The sequence below is a fragment of the Watersipora subatra genome, chromosome 3 (assembly GCF_963576615.1).
Source record: "Watersipora subatra chromosome 3, tzWatSuba1.1, whole genome shotgun sequence".
NCBI lineage: Eukaryota > Metazoa > Bryozoa > Gymnolaemata > Cheilostomatida > Watersiporidae > Watersipora > Watersipora subatra.
In genome coordinates this window covers 22,532,304-22,552,512 of record NC_088710.1, presented here as the reverse complement: position 1 = coordinate 22,552,512, position 20,209 = coordinate 22,532,304, and the positions used below count along the sequence as shown (strand labels likewise).

The window sequence follows — 20,209 nt, the reverse complement described above, 5'->3', positions numbered from 1 at the left end:
ACTTATAACAGTAGGTGGTGCTCTCAGTGTTTCTATCAGATGGATTATATACTTATAACATTAGGCGGTGCTCTCAGTGTTTCCATGATATGGATTATATACTTATAACAGTAGGTGGTGCTCTCAGTGTTTCGATGCGATGGATTATATCCTTATAACAGCAGCTGGTGCTCTCAGTGTTTCTATGAGATGGATTATATACTTATAACAGTAGGTGGTGCTCTCAGTGTTTCTATGATATGGATTATATACTTATAACATTAGGTGGTGCTCTCAGTGTTTCTATGATATGGATTATATACTTAAAACGGTAGGTGGTGCTCTCAGTGTTTCTATGAGATGGATTATATACTTATAACAGTAGGTGGTGCTCTCAGTGTTTCTATCAGATGGATTATATACTTATAACAGTAGGTGGTGCTCTCAGTGTTTCTATGAGATGGATTATATACTTATAACATTAGGTGGTGCTCTCAGTGTTTCTATGAGATGGATTATATACCTATAACAGTAGGTGGTGCACTCAGTGTTTTTATGATATGGATTATATTCTTATACTAGCTGTGCTTCCAGGTGTTTCCCAGGTATTAAAAATCAGCTTATAAATAATGAGAAGTAATGAGAGTTGCCTGCCTCTTGCTTTTAGCCTGGCATGTTGCCAATAGGGAATTTGAGTAAGCTTCCTAATGTGAGCTATTCGCCTCCGTGACGTTACGCAATCACCCTGTGTCGTGCGCGAAACCGTTGGTTATTTGCTCTCATATAGCGAAATATGTCAGCTAGCTAACAGATCAATCTCTGTGGCCTAATTGGTACGGGGTCGGACTGGTGAAGGGGAGGGTCCAAGATCAAATCTTCTTCGGTACGGATTCTTTATTCCAAGATTCTAATAATAGGTAAAGCTGGACATACTGAAAACAGATGACATTAAACAGATGACAAACCTTGAGAATTACATATACATATATATATATAGTTTGTAACCATCATTAATTATTCTGCCACCATTATATATATACCAAATATGGCATTAAAGATGTAGTTGCGTCAAAAATGAAATTAGGACCCATAAAAGGCTAAAACATCAGCTACAATTTGATGCTATTTTTGTCTTTGTAGACCAACCCTGTCCAGAGATATATGCGTTTGAATGAGGCCCTCTTTTAAAAAGCTCACGTTCCAGCGGGTGCCAATTTCGTGACGTAACTAGCTTGTTTTCTGAAACGAAACCACGAGCGATAAATATGAGGTCGCTTCGTTAGCCAATCACGATCGCGAAATTTTTATATAGACCGTAATAAATGTTATCACTCGTAAAACGCGTTGTCTGTGATCTCGAAGATTCTCATCGCTAGAGAATTCATGCTCATCATTACTGATTCAACGCGTTTCAACAATTACTAAGTTATACATAGTTTTAAAATGGCTTCAAGTTCGAGCGACCGCTACTCAGAGTTATCCGAGCAACGTTTAGTAAAAGATTAGAGTAGACAGCCTATGGCCAAAGCTGACAGGCGTCAGCAGCGTTTTGCTGCAGAAGAAGACAGAATGGAGGTAAATTAACATAGAGTCTTCTATACTTTAGTAAATGTAATATTTTTTATAGTCATAAATACATATACTAATTAATAAAATGATAAAACTTTGCTATCTCCAATCATCGTTTCATAGCTTATCTGCCGTTTTACCTAGCTATAATATTTTTTTTCGAATTTTCTTTGGTAAATTAGAGTCATGATTACAAATTATTTTCACACGTAGGAAGTGGATAAAATCGATTGATCATTGCAAATCTTTAATTTCCAGAACCAAAGCTTCGAATCGTTGGCTTCGCGTTCTTGTGCCTTTATTAAATGTTTATTCGTTTTTAAAATTACACTCGCAATCTATTTAACTCCCAATTTGGAAGCTGTCAATAGATACGCTTTAGAATGACATATCTATGAATGACATATTTATTGCATCTACTTTGTTTACATTTACTTGTTTTACTGATTACAGAATGTTTATGTCGTCCCACCAGCCGAAGAAGCTTTGTCAGTGTGGAAACTGCTATAAAGGAGAAAGCAAGACTTGAATGCATGCTGGATGATGTTTTGTTTGAGTTTGTTGCAGTAGATGAATTTGTCTTATTGTATCAGCTAATACTATGTGAGTGGCCACGACTTGATGAATATTTTTAATAAAAGCTTTATGCCGAGATGAAAATATTTTTGCTTGTAAAAATTATATAATAAAATAATATTGTTGAAGATAATGCAAAACATGATTTGCAGAATATTGTAGTGAATTGGATATGGTATATGGGTGTCCGCAGAACTGGAGAATGTGAGTTCAAATCCAGTTTGCAGCAGACTTCTCATCCTTAAAACTCTATCCCTGTCTATATTCTTTTCAAAGAGGTGGCTTGCTAGTAGTAAGAAACTAGTACGTAGGCAATAGGTAAAAGGCGACATAATGTGGGCGGGGCTTATGGGAGGCTGTATATCGTTTATATGGGTAGCTGCAGAACTGTGCTGATACAAAGACCGCGTTCTACATAAAGTGACTAGACAGAATTACCGTAGACCGGTAGAATTGGTAGTCGGTACCCAAATGTTTACACAACATTTGGAGAAAGTGAGTAGAACAAACTTTCAATTTTCGTTATTTGAGGCCTTTTAAACATTCATAAAAATGCATCTGTAGCAGGATTTAAAATTTTATTCTAGCCAACACGAGCAAATACAAAATAAGATATATGCCAATAGAGCCGCGTAAGACTAGACTTTTATCGCAAATAGCCGATGTGAATACGAGAGATAGAGAGAGGTTGCCAAACGCGTGACATCATTTTTGGCGAGGCTGGGCACGTTTTTGTGGCCTGAGCGTTTTTACGGTGATCAGATTTTTTCGGTTTTAATCTTCAAATATCTTGGCAATGCGTTCGCGTAACACAACAAACAACATATCAACTGATAGAGAAAAAAAAATGCTTTCTTTTAAGATCAACTTAAATTTTGACGCAACTACATCTTTAAGTAAGTTATCATAACTTTCAAGCCACACAGTCTATAAAAATGTTTTGAAATCAAATTTGTCAGCATTAAATTTTACACCAGCTTGCCCCATAAAATTCCACAACAATTCCAATGTTGCAAGATGAGCTTGATCAGTTTTTTGACTGTTTTCGATACAACCATGATCACATTCAGGTCAGACAATTGACCAACATTATTACAGCTTACAGCATTATTATTACATCTAAAATAAAAATATTCCCAGCAGTGTTATTGCTCAATAAAAATCACCGAAAGTCTTTAAATCTAAAATTAGTGAAACCCTTGTAAGCAACAAATTGCAATGGAGAATAAAGTTTTTGCAAAATGAAACTATGCCTGGGATGGGTTGAAAACATATTTTCTATTGGCCTAACACATGCCGATAGTTGTTTAAATTTGTTCGAGCATGGATACGATAGTCTAATTAATCAACTACTCACTAATCAGAATTGTTTTGTATGAAGCCTACTGAAGTCGCACCATGCGGCTCTTAGCTGTACGCAAACGTTTTGCCGAGCCAGGCGTATTACGCTGCTTGTGGTAGTGAAGGAGTTGAACAACTGATAAACGATTAATATTTACTACTAGAGTAATAATGTTGATAGTTGATACTGTTCATAATGTACATATTCTTATCAGCTGTACTTGAAGCAATGACGGTTAGTGACTGTTTGTTTTTATAGACATATATGAGAAGCAATGGGATACCAATGGTAGACTTACACTACAGCATGTAGATATTCTAGCTCGACCTGATGAGAAGTCACTCTTCTGTTCTGCTACCAGACTATCAGGTGTTTGTTACACACTTTTGTTTTACACCATCTTCCTCCACTCTCCAGATTATATAGCCTTGTTTGAAAACACAGAAACGCAGGTAAAACGATAGAGTTGAGCATTTTACAAATATTTGTTTCCTACTGATAAGTCCTCTCCGGTGCTGTTCCTGTTCTATACTTTCCATTCTATTAAGTAATCCATATTCCTGCCAATATCTTATCTCTAATTCATCTTCATTGAATAATCTATCTTCGCTCTTGACTGTATTTCGTCTTAATTGTTTTTAGAGGATAAGTTTGCAGTCGGCACACTATCAGGAGAAGTGTTGGTATGTAAAATTAATCACAGGATGGAACCAACCGAATATCCTGCCTTCCACTCAGATTCTCCTGTAAACTGCCTTTTGAAGCTGCATGGTGTAAGTCAGTTTTTACCTTCATTTTAGTGCTTTATTATTGGCTGAATTAGTTGCGTGTGACCCTCGCTTAACAAAGTCATTTTTTGCACAGTAAACTATATGGTGAGGTAAACAAATGTAGAGAACCTGCTGACTATATTTGGTAGGTTAATAAGCTAACCAGCAACCCATTAGTGATTATATTGCTGACATATTACCATTGAATGTAGTAGCAGCAGGCCTGTTCAGACAGAGTAACACCCTGATTGGTTTGTTCCTTGCTCCTATAATCTTGCTATTTCCGGTTACACGCACATGGAAATCCCAATTTCATTTCTATACATATATCAGTTTGTTTTTGTTTACTGCAAGCGCAAGCTCCGTTCTATGTCTATGTCTCTATGTATGATTTACGCCAAGCTTTCAGACCTCATACAATATTTATTGTATGAAAGTTCAGTGTTGATATGTCACATGGGGACATCTCAGCATTCTTCTAGTCTAATTGTTGATGTGAGCCATATACATATATGTTTAAAACACGATAGTGTTTTTTTACCATAAGAACTGACTGGAACGTAGGAGCAAGTTTTGACTTATCTGAAGAGTAGTTTGAAATTAATTCTGTTATAAAGCTTTTCTATTTATTTTGCTCATGACTGGAATCTAATTGTCCAAAACATGTTCATAGAATAATCTCTATAAAACCCTTTTGGGAAGGTGTAACCTACTCTTGAGCAGAAACTGGTAGAGCAGGAGTCAGGACAATTACATGATGTACATAAGCTGTAAAGGGAAGATTTATTGTTCCATCAGTTTCTCAGTTGTGTTCTACACCAAGCTTGCTCAACCGTTGGCACCTGTATTATTGTACTTAATGTGCGTTTACACCAGGCCGATTTGTCGGAGTTGCTTCAACTCCGATAGAGTCGGAGTTGGAACCGCTTCTAGTCTGTCTACGATTTGTAATATGTTTTTTCAGAGGCTTTTACACCGGACCAATTCCAACTCCGATTATAAAAAGTGGGTCAATATTTTAACCAATTAAATACAACATCGATACCTATTCCATTTTGAGCGCTTATCACTATAAACAGAAATGATAACCTTGTCATTGATTCATAGCACGCCCACACTGCTTCTTACAGTAGTTCTTATAGTAATAATAGTAATAGTTTAGTTCATCAAAATTAATTTTTTTCAATGATGGAACAAGACAACGATGATTTACTACTATGTTGTGCTGCAGCCGTTATAGTTTTAGATGAAGGCGAAGAAAAACAGGTACGTACGCATATTTTAATTTGGATATACATTGTATAGTCAATTATTTAAGCTATTCATATTGTTAACATTTAATTTAACATTATTGTTCACGGTTTTTCCCCAATGTTTCAATTCACATAATTTTATTAATTGTCACTGTACCCGGTTAGACCAACCGTTAGAAATAATATTGCTTATATTTATCGAAATCTCACTATATCTTAGTAAATCCACCATTGAATCTCCCTCTGACAATTTCTATGTTCGACAGTACCCTAACAAGACAAACTACTTCTAAACTACTTGGCTTTGTCATCAACCAGACCACATTTCATTTGTTTCAAATAACATATCATCTAACCTACGTTTATTTTATAACATTCGTCATCTGATGAACTTTGATATTGCCAGACTATATTACTATAATTTTATCCATTCGTATCTTATATATGGCCTACATGTGTTCTACCCTACAACACCTGTAAAATCTTTTAAAACCAAACTCAAACTACGCCTACTATCCTCTGACCAATAATACCATTCACCATCTAGTCTTACCCATTTTAACATTATACGTTGGTTGTTTTCACAACTAGAAATTTGTTGTCATAGTTATGCATAACTATTTTCACAGTTTTTGTTTGTCCACTTTTTGTTAAACACTGCGTTTTAGTTAGTTTACTTGCTGTAGTACCTTGTGGAAAACATATTGTAAAATATGACTATTGATTACCACAATAAAGATTGCTCATATATATATTGCCTATTAATTTTCGAGAAAATCTTTCTTCGATATGTGACCCAAACCGACTTTTCACATGATTGTACTACTGCATGTTCTGTGTATTTGTAGGAAGATTTGAGAAAGGGTAAACCATGGGTCGGTCCAATTACTGGATCACGTACCATACATGGTGCTTTTTATTCAACTGTGCCAAAGCTAATCGATGCTACTGGTGATGACAAGCTATCGTCCAACCGGGTTGGCACATTCCAAAATTACTTCCGATTGTCTAAAGAAGAGTTTTGCTTAGTTTTATCGAAAGTGGAGCTAGAAATAAAGAGGCTAGATACTCACTATAGATAAGCTATTACTGCCGAAGAAAGATTGATGGTAACACTGAGATATTTAGCCACCGGTGCTAGTTTAACTCAGCTGCATTATGAATGGTACATCTCAGTTGCTAGCTTATCACAAATAATTTACGAGACTTCGAGAGCAATATACAATTGTTTACAAGTTTACTTTATTAAAACTCCGTCTAGTGTGCAAGAATGGCTCAACATCTCGACTGATTTGGAACAGAAAAGGAATTTCCCAAATGCCATTGGTGCCCTTGACGGCAAACATGGCATGATGAACAAGCCTTGGCGTGCTGGGTCTGAGTACCATAACTACAAGGGACAGGAATCAATTATCTTGCTGGCTATGTGTGATGCCAATTACTCTTTTACGTATGTTGATGTTGGGGCACAAGGTCGAGCTTCAGATGGAGGTGTGTTTGAAGTCAGTACGCTGCAGGCATCATTGACCAGCAATAATATTAATGTACCGCCTGCCCGCTTGCTGCCAGGGTGTAAAGAACCTTTACCTTATGTAAAATTAGCCGATGAGGCCTTTCCTTTAAAATCTCACTTGATGCGACCATATCCGAAAAGGGTTTTGACAGATGAGAGAAGAATTTTTAATTACCGTTTGTCACAGGTTAGAAGACTAATTGAAAACTCTTTTGGATTTCTCTCTTCGACATGGCGAATTTTACTTCGTCGCATTGATATTCAACCAGATAAAACTACAACCATTGTATTGGCTTGCTGCGCTCTTCACAATCTGATTCGTAGTTCTTGTCATCCTCTTGAAGGAACAGTGCCACCATTACCTCGAGAACCGTCTAATCTAGCAGACACTATACCTAGTGTTGAAGCTCGACCCGTTAGACCAACTGAAGCTGCTAAGATGGTTCGGGAACAGTACTGTGATTATCTCAACAAAGATGGAGCAGTCTGGTGGCAGAGAGAGTACGCATTGTTACAATGATACAAGTAAGCTTAATTTAAAGCATTTTATAACTAGGTTGCTTGAAATTCATCTCTTGTGTTCTGACATCTCTCATCAGCAATTTGTGTGCAGTGATACAAATAATTGCAATCATTTCAAAATTTTTCACCTGGTTCACCTGTAGTTTGGTGAGCATATCTAAGACTGTTTCTTGCAGTAGTGAATGAGAATTACCTATGTTTTAGATCTGTCAAGCATTGGTAACACAGTCATGTATCGATGAATTATTATTAAGTTCCATGTACATCAACCAACACTGCAGGAGTTCATTTGATCGCAGCAATTATGGTGTTTGCCATCTACTGTACAGCAGTTAAACATTTGGCTCAATGGTACAGTCAGTGTCTAAAGTGCATGTTTATTGAATATTTGAGTCCTATTGATCTGTGTAAAAACATTCTCACTTATGACATAAACAGTGGTGTGCAAAATAAACTGGACCTCTTTTGTGGGAAACTAAAAATCTCATTTACCAACTTTGTTATCCACTGTAAATATAGTCTGTAAATTTAGTCCATGGCCACAAATTATATATTAAATTACTCCTATTTTTGTCCTTGTTTCACATATATAAACAAAGCAGCTGTTAAATTAATTTTTTTAATAATTATGTAGGCTGAATTCTGATCATTTCAATTTTTTGAAATGATGCAAATTAAAAAAAATGAAATGTTCAGATTTTAGCCTACATAGTGATTTAAAAACATAATTTTATAAACTGTTTTATTTACATATTTGAAATAAGGGCAAAAAAGGGATACGTTTAATATATAATGTATGGTTATGGACCAAATGCACAGTAGGTAACCATGTTGTACATGAGAATTTTAGTATTCCCATAAAAGAGGCATATATGCAGAAAATATAAGCTTATGATTATATAAAGAACTTGCTGGTACTATAATATTAAATAGCTCGGATCAGTGTCTGCTTCAGCTGATTGACCATATATAAGTGCCGGTGGTTGCTCTTGAAACCGAGCCTCATGAAGAATTTGTTGAATCTTCAACAATGCGGTCGAGGCTACTTGTTTGCTTGAACTTTGGCGGAGCTGCTCAGCAATCATCTTGCCAGCATAGTCAAACTCATCTAATTTTGTGTTTCTACTTTCTTGCACTGTCATCATAGTGTCTGTTATAGCTTTTAAAGCTTTAGCTCTAGTTTCTTCAGGCTCCGACCTCTTGCGCTTCAGTGACCGGAATGCCTGAACTGCAGTTTCAGGTTCGGGCGCACTTTCACCATTCAATTCCTCGAGGCTGGGAGACGAGGCAATTGGTACAGCTAACACCAATGAATCTCATCTATCCATGTCATCTTGACTGGCTGAGTCTGTCGGTGCTGAAAAAGATGACGAATATGAGTTATTTGTTGATTTGTCATACAGTAGCGTGGGTATTGTTAAATGCACCAGGTACAATTTGTAAAACTGTAAATAAACTATGTACCTTCACTAGGCATCTCAATACTAGACTCAGTCTGATTGACATGCACCGTCGCTGAAAGGAACATTAGGCTGGTGTAATATGGCCAAGATGGTCGATAAGCATCTCCAGCCCCTGCACCTGACCTCTGAGAACCGAGTACTTTTTTATATTCTTTCAGCCAGTACGTACGTAGCACTCGATATTTGGCTTTGACAATTTGAACTAAAATGAAACGAACAGCTAAATAAATAATTAACACATTGAATGCTTGTGTAGGTAAACGTGAGTGATCTCTAATAAAACCATCAACATTGATGAAAATAGGTTGCAGTTTGGCGAGGGTTCGAATAAAAGTGATTATTATTAAATTTGTGGTAATAAACAAACTATTAACATAAACATTAATAATGTTTAATTACTAAGTGTTTACTACCTTTGCTAGATCAGCTGTTCACACTATAAAACTGCAGTGCTCACTAGTGCTAGTACTACTAACCTGTGCTGTTCAGCGACTTGGCTAACTCCACATACTGTCCTTGAGCCCGTGAAAAATGCTCCGGATGCGTATGGTTCCATATGTAAAATCTAGGTTGTAACTCTGCAATTAACTGCTCGGAACTCAGTGATTTCAATGCTAATTTTAACTGATCTTTAGGTACTACGGAATAAACAGCCATGTTTTATGATTATATTTCCCCGCGAAATTGCGAAATTTTGCAATATTACGAGATATGATTGGTCAATAGATTGTTTCACTCCAACAAGGACGGCTGTCAAAATCGGACCAACACAGTATGTAGCATTCTACCGATTTTGTGTCGGTGACGGAGATAAAGCAGTGTTTACAACCAATTTGCCTTTTACACCAGGCCGATTTTGTTGGAGTTGAAACAACTCCGACAAATCGGCCTGGTGTAAACGCACCTTTAATTTCTTTGGTTGTGTCTGGCAAGCTGGCTGGCATGGGATAGATTGCCGTCTGAGCATTAATTACAGATTATATTTTTACACAGGACTTGCTGCTGGTTGTCTATGAGAAAAGCCTCCACGTCGTCTCCTTGCTTTCTCGAAAGTGTGAATATGCACAGACATTCTCTTCCTCCCTTGGTCTTGTATACTATGTTCCAGCAAGGTATCATTGAGTTTCTGTCTAGTCTCAAGTCAGCAAGCAGCATCATTGCAGCTTTCTGACATTGCATAGTCTATTTGCTTGTTTCATGGCAACCACTAACAGTAGCTAAATATTTTTTTAGCTGCTGTTAGTTTATCTGTATCTCCACAAAATTCTCTACAACCCTACAACCTATTTGAAACCTTATGTTGTCAAAGTGAGTGTTTTTTATTTTCCCAAAGTCGTTAATCAAAAACGAAGGCAAAACTTCCGGAGCCAAGTATCCCATTCAATTTGTTTTATTGCTATAACATGATCAACACAATAGACGTGAATTTTATTATGTAAAATCTCTAGGAGTTTATGATTCTGTTTCAACCAATCAAAAGCATTGAGTTTTTTTCAAATAGTCCAGAAATAGCCCAAGTCAACGTTTTATTTTGTCCAAACTATCAAAGAATTTTAAGCTTCAAAGAACACAAAAGAGTATTAATCACACAACCTCTACAATCCTAGTTATAACTCTTCTTGTTGCTTGATGTAAACATGTCTTCTGTAGTGCAAAATAATAGAGTTACCGCGATGAAAAGGTTTCAGTGCTGCTCAGTATGATGGTAAAGGCTAATTTAATAGGTTACAGGTCACGAAACATGTGTAACACTACATTTTGGTTCTTGAACAAATAATTTCCGGCACTTTAAGTGCAATTTGGAAATTATTTCTTGAACTATTTTTTCCTATTGTTATAGAATGAAAAATTTAGTAAAGCTAGCTATTTCATGTATCATTAGGAAGGACATTTTGTTTTGAATAAAATGCAGTTTTCAGTTTGAAAAAATACTAAATACTTCTCAAGGTATGAAAGATTATATATGGCGATGTCAGCTTTTAAAATTAAAAAAAATCATTCTGACTTGATGAGTTAAGATGTCCTAGTCATATAACATACTACCAGACGACCGTAGGGTGTGAACTTTCAGTATTTTCACTTTTTCAATAGGTTTTTATATCACCTGATGAACCTGATAGCCACACACAACACTTCATTTATAATGTTTAGTATTTGCTTTTACCATAACTTACATGCTGCAGTACACCCATAGTATGTAACTTACATGCTACAGTACACCCATAGTATGTAACTTATGTACATGCTGCAGTACAAACATATTATGTAACTTACATGCTACAGTACATCCATAGGATGTAACTTACATGCTACAGTATACCCATAGTATGTAACTTACATGTTACAGTACACCCGTAGTATGTAACTTACATGCTACAGTACACCCATTGTATGTAACTTACATGCTGCAGTACACCCATAGTATGTAACTTACATGCTACAGTACACCCATAGTGTGTAACTTACATGCTACAGTACACCCATATTATGTAACTTACATGCTGCAGTACACCCATAGTATGTAACTTACATGCTGCAGTACACCCATAGTATGTAACTTATATGCTGCAGTATACCCATAGTATGTAACTTACATGCTGCAGTACACCCGTAGTATGTAACTTACATGCTGCAGTATACCCGTAGTATGTAACTTACATGCTACAGTACACCCATAGTGTGTAACTTACATGCTGCAGTACACTCGTAGTATGTAACTCACATGCTACAGTACACCCATAGTATGTAATTTACATGCTACAGTACACCCATAGTACGTAACTTACATACTGCAGTACACCCATAGTATGTAACTTACATGCTACAGTACACCCATAGTATGTAACTTACATGCTGCAGTACACCCATAGTATGTAACTTACATGCTGCTGTACACCCATATTATGTAACTTACATGCTACAGTACACCCATAGTATGTAATTTACATGCTGCAGTACACCCATAGTCTGTAACTTACATGCTGCAGTACACCCATAGTATGTAACTTACATGCTACAGTACACCCATAGTATGTAACTTACATGCTGCAGTACACCCATACCATGTAACTTACATGCTGCAGTACACCCAAAGTATGTAACTTACATGCTGCAGTACACCCATAGTATGTAACTTACATGCTACAGTACACCCATAGTATGTAACTTACATCATACAGTACACCCATAGTATGTAACTTAGATGCTGCAGTACACCCATAGTGTGTAACTTACATGCTACAGTACACCCATAGTATGTAACTTACATGCTACAGTACACCCGTAGTATGTAACTTACATGCTACAGTACACCCATAGTATGTAACTTACATGCTACAGTACACCCGTAGTATGTAACTTAGATGCTGCAGTACACCCATAGTGTGTAACTTGATTTAACATTGTTTTATTTCGTTGGAGATCTGAGAGTTTACCTTCTGCCTGAATCATACTAGTTTACACATATGCTTACTTTGAAACATTTTAATCTCTTTTGCTGCCAGATATTTGGTCAGTTCTTTTGCTATAGTGTGAGATTAAATTTGTTTTTGACCACTTTCAGAGGCTGCTGGTTATTTTACGGCTTATCAAGCGATTCACTGCACCAAATTATCTAAACCTCATGCTCAAGTTTTCTAACACATTTCTAAATCTTATAAAATGTTCATTTGCTATCCTGAAAATCAAATAAAACAGATCAAATTTTAATTGACATACCTACATTTACATCACTTCCGTGAATAATTAGTATAAATGGATGCAGGACAAATGTGCTTCCTACATTTAATAACCATCTAAACTACAGTTAGAATTCCTTATTAATAGTTCATGACTTGTTTGAGTGCAACTGCATTCTGCTATGACTAAATTTGATGTTAAACCTAGCTGTAACAGTAACTAGCTTCTGGTAAAATGTAACCTTTTTAGTCATTTCACTAGCTGATAAAATTATGAACAAAGTTTGACTCCAAATAGTTCTTAGATGCTTACCCCATATGAAGATACGTTTTGAATGTTTCTTTTTTATGAAAAAGATTTCAATCGGGACCAGATGATTAACTTAAAAATTGAAGTGTAATTTAACCATCATTGTAAAGACTTATCAAAAGATCGTCTAGCCTAAAATCTTATTTTATATGAAAAAACAAATTCTAATTTTACAAAACTCATTTAATGAGGTTGCTTCCTGTTAACGAACGTCAGCGACTCAGTTTTATCCTCGGCTGTGTGTATCAAAACGTTTGGAAAATACATTTTGTGGCATCGTCAGCTTTGGACAAAAGACTGTTATTAAAGTTTCATGGTTAAAGTAATCTAATCTTTGTTGAGTGGTTGTAACATTTAGCTTTATTAATTAAATATGTCTCATCTATAATCATCACACCTAAAGGTAGCACGAGGTAGCACTTGTTTGGTAATAGTAGGCTATGATGACAATACAATTCCTGGTTGGTCATACAAATAATCGCTAGCATTGCATTGATAGTATCACTAGCACAGATCTTACCAGAGAATTGTCTGATTTACCCATGAAAGGAAAATAATGTCTTACACTGCTTCTTCAATAATAATTACCTCTATCATTGACACTTTCGCTATCAAATAAATGTTTTACGGAGAAAATTAACTATTCGGAAAAACCAAATATTTGACATTGAAGCATATAAGTTGTCATTACATTTGACCATATTAATTAGCATAAAATTTTACATCATCTGATGTCATAAAAAGGTAAAAATGTGCTACAGAATGAGTTCAGACACGTTCATGTTCTCTTCATACTACTATGGTTGACAAGTTGAGCATGTTCCGGGTCACACGAGTTACCGCTATTACTATAGGTTAGTAGCTTATGGCATTATTATTACTGTTAAAATAAATACTCACTGTCGCTACTGTTATTGCCCAATAGATGATCATCAGAAGTCTATTGATCTACAGTTTGTGAAACCTTTATAGTGGTAATGCTTCTGATCATCACGAAGAACAAATAGCTATAAAATTGTGTTTTTGAAAAGTGAAACTAAAGTCAACGTTAGAAGCAAACATGTTTTTCATTGGCTAAATGCAAAAAGATGATTGTTTCCTTTCAATTAAGCGAAGGCATGATAGGCTAATTATACCACCACTCACCAATCAGAAACATTTTGTACTAAGCCTACAAAAGTCCATTTCCGCAACTTTTATGCTTTGATAGGTACATACGGCGTGTTACGATTTATATGATCGGCTCATCTGCAAATTCTTATAAGTTCCCTCTTTCAGGGCTGTTTTTAAGGTCAGCTTATATACGGGGATTTATGGTAAGTGCTCGGCACAGTCATCAGCACCTCTAGAGTCATGTTTAATTCTGACACCATGCCAAAGCTCAGTTGCCTGAGCATGGGCCAGACCTAAACAGTCCTAATGTTCAATATGCTATCTTGGTGTTTTTATAGTCACTTGCTGATCACACAGAATAAAGGCAGCTGCAAGCTGCTCACATGGGATGTGAAAGTTCTGGAGGAAGAGGGTAGAAACAGATCAAATGAATCACTATGTACTCTCCACTGTGAGGGAGCTCTTCTAGCTCACACTTCCACGGTTAGGGTGGGTGTTGGTATTAGATTAATTATTAATGTCATCTGTAAGTGTTAGTAATTTTCATTGGCCACAACCTGTAACACGCAGTGTGTTTCTTATAGCCACAACCTTTAACACGCAGTGTGTTTCTTATAGCCACAACCTGTAACACGCAGTGTGTTTCTTATAGCCACAACCTGTAACATGCAGTGTGTTTCTTATAGCCACAACCTTTAACATGCAGTGTGTTTCTTATAGCCACAACCTGTAACACGCAGTGTGTTTCTTATAGCCACAACCTTTAACACGCAGTGTGTTTCTTATAGCCACAACCTGTAACACGCAGTGTGTTTCTTAGCATTTAGAATACTTCTGGTCATTAGTACCAAGCAATTCTGAGATATAGTTACTGAAGTCAATGTTTTGATGGATACTGATTACAGGTCTAAATATTAGTGATAGGAATTGAACTGCAGCTTTTTTAAGATACCGTAAAACCTCTATTTGAACGCTGTGGCTCTTTATTTTGCAACCATTCTTCTATAGTGGCGATTTATTCCAGGTGATGTTCAATTAGAGGGTGGTGATGTATTTTTCGACTAGCTAGTCAGAGTTTTGGTAAGACCAGTTTAACCCTTCTACAGGTGAAGCGATGCTAATGTAACCTATATTTTGCACATTCCTTCAGGCGGAGTGACATTAATCCCATCGGCCTCAGCATTTTTGCTAAACCATAAACATCGAAGTTCCAGACCGAGTTAAACAAGGAATTGCTTTAAGTACAAAAATATAAGCCGGATACAGTTATTAATTATGTTTCATGGTGCTTTCAAAGTTTTAAAGATTATACTAAAGCTTTAGAGTTAGCAACTGGACATAAAATTAAAAGAATTTAAATGTTTTTAATGTTTTAATGTTAGAATACGCCATAACAATGGCTACAATTACGGTGTTCCTGAAGAGTATTCTCATAATTCATCAAAAGTCTTCAAGTCAGATTATAAACCACATTATGGATGAATTTGAAACAATATCTCAGATTTAGACCATAATGATTTCGAATCAGAGTGCGGCTCTGTTGATTGTGATAATTGATCTCAGATCCACCGTGACTAAAATCATGCACTACAGCAAAAACAAAATAGTTAATTGTTATTGGTGTCACTCTATTGAGGTGATTTTGTGGACATTTTTTACTGATGACTTTTTACTATGGGTTTGTGAAGATCACAAAATTTCAAAGTGGCAGTCAAATCGAGGTAGCGCTCTATTTAAAGATGACGCTCTATTTTTAACCTTTATCCTTTAGTGGGGTTCTAGTAAAGGTAGCGTTTGAAGAAAGCCGGCGTTCAAATAGAGGTTTTGATGTTCGTTGATTGTTAATCCATTCAGACATATGGTAGACCCTTCTGTGTTGCAAATCATTGATTCTTGGACTGTTGTTTGCTGCTGGGTTGTGTGGGTAGGGTATTCGCTGTGAGAGTATGATTTGAGTTGCAAGGGTATGATATGAGTTGCTAAGGTATGATATGAGTTACAATGGTATGATATGAGTTGCAAGGGTATAATATGAGTTGCAAGGGTATGATATGAGTTGCAAGGGTATGATATGAGTGAAACGAAAGGTATGATATGAGTTGCAAGGGTATGTTATGAGTTGAAAGGGTATGATATGAGTTGCAAGGGTATCATATGAGTTGCAAGGGTATCGTATGAGTTGCAAGGGTATCGTAGGAGTTGCAAGGGTATGATATGAGTTGCAAGGGTATGAGTTGCAAGGGTATGATATGGGTTGCAAGGGTATGGTATGAGTTGCAAGGGTATGATATGGGTTGCAAGGGTATGATATGAGTTGCAAGGGTATGATATGAGATGCAAGGGTATGATAGGAGTTGAATAAGTATAATATGAGTTGAAAGGGTATGATATGAGTTGCAAGGGTGTGATATGAGTTGCAAGGGTATCATATGAATTGCAAGGGTACGGTATGAGTTGCAAGGGTATCATGTGAGTTGCAACGATTTGATATGAGTTGCAAGGGTATGACACGAGTTGCAAGGGTAGGGTATGAGTTGTAAGAGGAGGATATGAGTTGAAAGGGTATGATATGAATTGTAGGAGTAAGATATGAATTGTACGATATGAGTTGTATAAGTGTGATTTGGGCTGTAGAAGTAGCATTTGGGCACAGTGATTAAGGTACAGTAGAGGCTCCTACAACGTAAATAATCTGTTCCAGGAAAGTTTTACATTAAAGGCAGTTTATGTTACAATTACATTAAAATACATGTGAATTACCTACCTAATTCATTCCAGGATCGTTACAAAGTGATTTGATCTTTCATGAATGCAAAAAACTACCTTAATTTTTAAATTTATTGACTACTGTAACTGTAGTATTTTCGGTTCGTGTCGACAACTTTTCTTATTTTTATTTCATCAATTTTGCTCAGTTTTTGCTCCAATATTGCGGTAATTTGACAGTAAGTTAAAAGGAGTGCACACCTACAATGCCAATTTATAACAACTTGTTCATTTTTTTTTGCACACTGCGAAGTTTATCCTGCAATAGAAAAATAAGAGAAAATATTTTATACGTCCACACTAAAGCAAAACAAAAATATATTTCACTCTAAATAGAGCAGTGACTATCTGTCCGTCTGTCTATTCGTCACCAGGGTTTAAGGTTATGCTACAAGATAACTTTTGCCGATTCTCCAACTCGTGATAGGATTAGTAGTGCGACACTCTAACATCTGCATCAATCGATCGTCTCAATTATTGCTGAAGATTATAAGATTATATACGCCTACTGATTCCCTGTGCTTTATCGACCATCTGATGGACCAGACAGCTATGGCACTTGTATATATAAAATAGAGACATCGTTGTTTTCTTTCTCTCAAGTGCGGAACGAAAGAAAGCAATATTTTGGTGAAAAATTTTGCCGACTTAACAGGTCATGTGATATGGAATTTTTACGAAGTATGAAGCAAAAACTTTGCATAAATGTTTTACGTTATCTGAAATTGTCAGCTGTTCATCCAAGAGTTGTCTTCTTTCCTTTTTTGTTATCGTGTAATCGACAATTTCATTTTTTTCTCATAGGGTGTGGAGCTGTGCTGCCATGGACTTATAACTTACTCAGATGATTTTCTAGTCATTATTTGGACGGTAAGAAATATTTATTGCTTATTATCTGCTCAGTTCACTTAATAAATATTTAATTAAATATGAACTTTCACAAAACTTTAGTAGATTTTATCGGAAAGTCTCAGTATTTTTACCATTTGCTATGGTTTTCAATGTTTGAGGTGATCCGACTGCCAGGATGTTTCAAGATTAAAATCAACAAAACTTGATCGCAGTTAAAACACATTTCACATGTATTTTTCACCCAGGTGTTTGAACCGCAATAAAGTTTTGTCTATTTTAATCTGGAAACATGCTGGCCGTCGGATCACCACAATTAACTAAGAGCTACGTACTTCACCATCAAGTACTACAACTAACTAAGTACTATGTACTTCATCATCAAGTACTACAACTAATAAAATGCTGCATACTTCACCATCAAGTACTGCAACTAACTGAGTACTACATACTTCACCATCAAGTACTACAGCCAACAAAGTACTACGTACTTCACCATCAAGTACTACAACTAACAAAGTACTACATACTTCACCATCAAGTACTACAACTAACAAAGTACTGCATACTTTACCGTCAAGTACTAAAACTGACAAAGTACTGCATACTTCACCATCAAGTTCTACAACTAACTGAATACTACATACTTCACCATTAAATACTACAGCCAACAAAGTACTACATGCATCACCATCAGGTACTACAACTAACAAAGTACTACGTACTTCACCATCAAGTACTACAACTAACAAAGTACTGCATACTTTACCGTCAAGTACTAAAACTGACAAAGTACTGCATACTTCACCATCAAGTACTACAACTAACTGAGTACTACATACTTCACCATTAAGTACTACAGCCAACAAAGTACTACATACATCACCATCAGGTACTACAACTAACAGTACTACGTACTTTACCATCAAGTACTGCAACTAACAAAGTACTGCATACTTTACCGTCAAGTACTAAAACTGACAAAGTACTGCATACTTCACCATCAAGTATTACAACTAACTGAGTACTACATACTTCACCATTAAGTGCTACAGCCAACAAAGTACTACCTACATCACCATCAGGTACTACAACTAACAAAGTACTACGTACTTCACCATCAAGTGCTACAACTAACAAAGTACTACGTACTTCACCTTCAAGTACTGCAACTAACAAAGTACTACGTACTTCACCGTCAAGTACTGCGGCTAACAAAGTACTTTAGTCATGGTTCTCATTTGATAATTGTCACTTGGATTGGTTTAATTGCGACATAAATCTTGTTTTCTGCATGACAATTTTGTAAGGAAATTATTTATGATATCATTAAACAGATTTTACACCTCAAGCTTGAACCTTGAGCTCCTTAGGTTTTTACATGCACTGATTATGTTTTGTAAGTTAATTCATTAGCTACTGAAAAATGATGAACATTACATCTTACTAGCTAGTTTTCTAAATTTTATTTACTCTGTGTCTTTCAGTTGTAACTTACTTCTTAACTGTGCCTCCTGCCATTTGTCATCAACTGCCACTTTTTATCATTTGCCACTTGTCATCAACGGCCACTTGTCATCAACTGCCACTTGTCATCATCTGCCACTCTTATAGATTTTGTTACAGAACAAAGATGAGGAGGTGATCAGGCTTATCAATGCCATCAACCAGACAAGCACCATCTCCTAGCTCATTTCTTGCTCAAGTAGTTACATGTATATTCATATTTCAACAATTTTACAATCAATATGGTGCTTTTTACAAACAGTTGAGGTTTTCTATAAATTTTAACTTTTTGATTTTAGAAAAATTGTCAAACAGTCGTTTGTATTTAATTATGTAATTTTTTGGGATTTATAGCCCTCAATAATTCCGGTGTATTTGATGAGTGTATGTCTAATCTAATGTTCTGTTTGAATTACGGCCTGCCATTATATGTATACACATGTTAACAAACTGGGCACAACAGGGTTTCCAGCCTCTTTTTCATATGACACACCAAATAATACCACATCGAGAATACACACCTATTCAATGTTAATCATAATAATCATATAATTTTCTGGATCCAGATCCCTTCCTGAGCCATTGTACGCACCAGAACTAGAACTTGACATTGGTCTGTATCTGAAACTACAAATGGACATCAATAAACCTCATAGTCCCCATATTGGGTGGTTTGCTAATTCTGCCATATCTTGTCACCCGAACATTCCTTGTACCTTGATCGCTTATGGGTTGCTTGCCTTCTACTTGCATCCCATTTCTTGTTGGTATAACATTCCCAACCTGTTGCTCATGCCTGGATTACTTGTCCATTACTGGCTCCACGTTCCTGAGTGGCATCACATTCTCAACCTGTTGTTTGTGTCTCGAAAGAAAGATTTTAGTTCTGGTACCTCTGAGAGTAGCTGGCGGCTGGTCCTCCATCCTCCATCCATGTCACAGCCACCAGACAAATCAGGGTAATAACTCAAAAAAGTTTCTTTTGTTTATCTGGATCTCGC

General features: G+C 36.3%; 1 protein-coding gene across 1 annotated transcript in view; it reads left to right on the top strand.

Moving 5' to 3' along the window:
* Positions 1–19,667, top strand: part of LOC137391277 (uncharacterized) — an 81,444-nt gene extending 61,777 nt beyond the window's left edge. The window contains exons 8-13 of the mRNA XM_068077697.1: positions 3,725–3,835; positions 4,109–4,239; positions 9,981–10,099; positions 14,426–14,576; positions 17,658–17,723; positions 19,329–19,667. Of these exons, the coding sequence (XP_067933798.1) occupies positions 3,725–3,835; positions 4,109–4,239; positions 9,981–10,099; positions 14,426–14,576; positions 17,658–17,723; positions 19,329–19,391 (641 nt within the window). The 3' untranslated portion in view covers positions 19,392–19,667. The remainder of the gene's footprint in view (positions 1–3,724; positions 3,836–4,108; positions 4,240–9,980; positions 10,100–14,425; positions 14,577–17,657; positions 17,724–19,328) is intronic.
* The last annotated feature ends 542 nt before the right edge of the window (positions 19,668–20,209 follow it).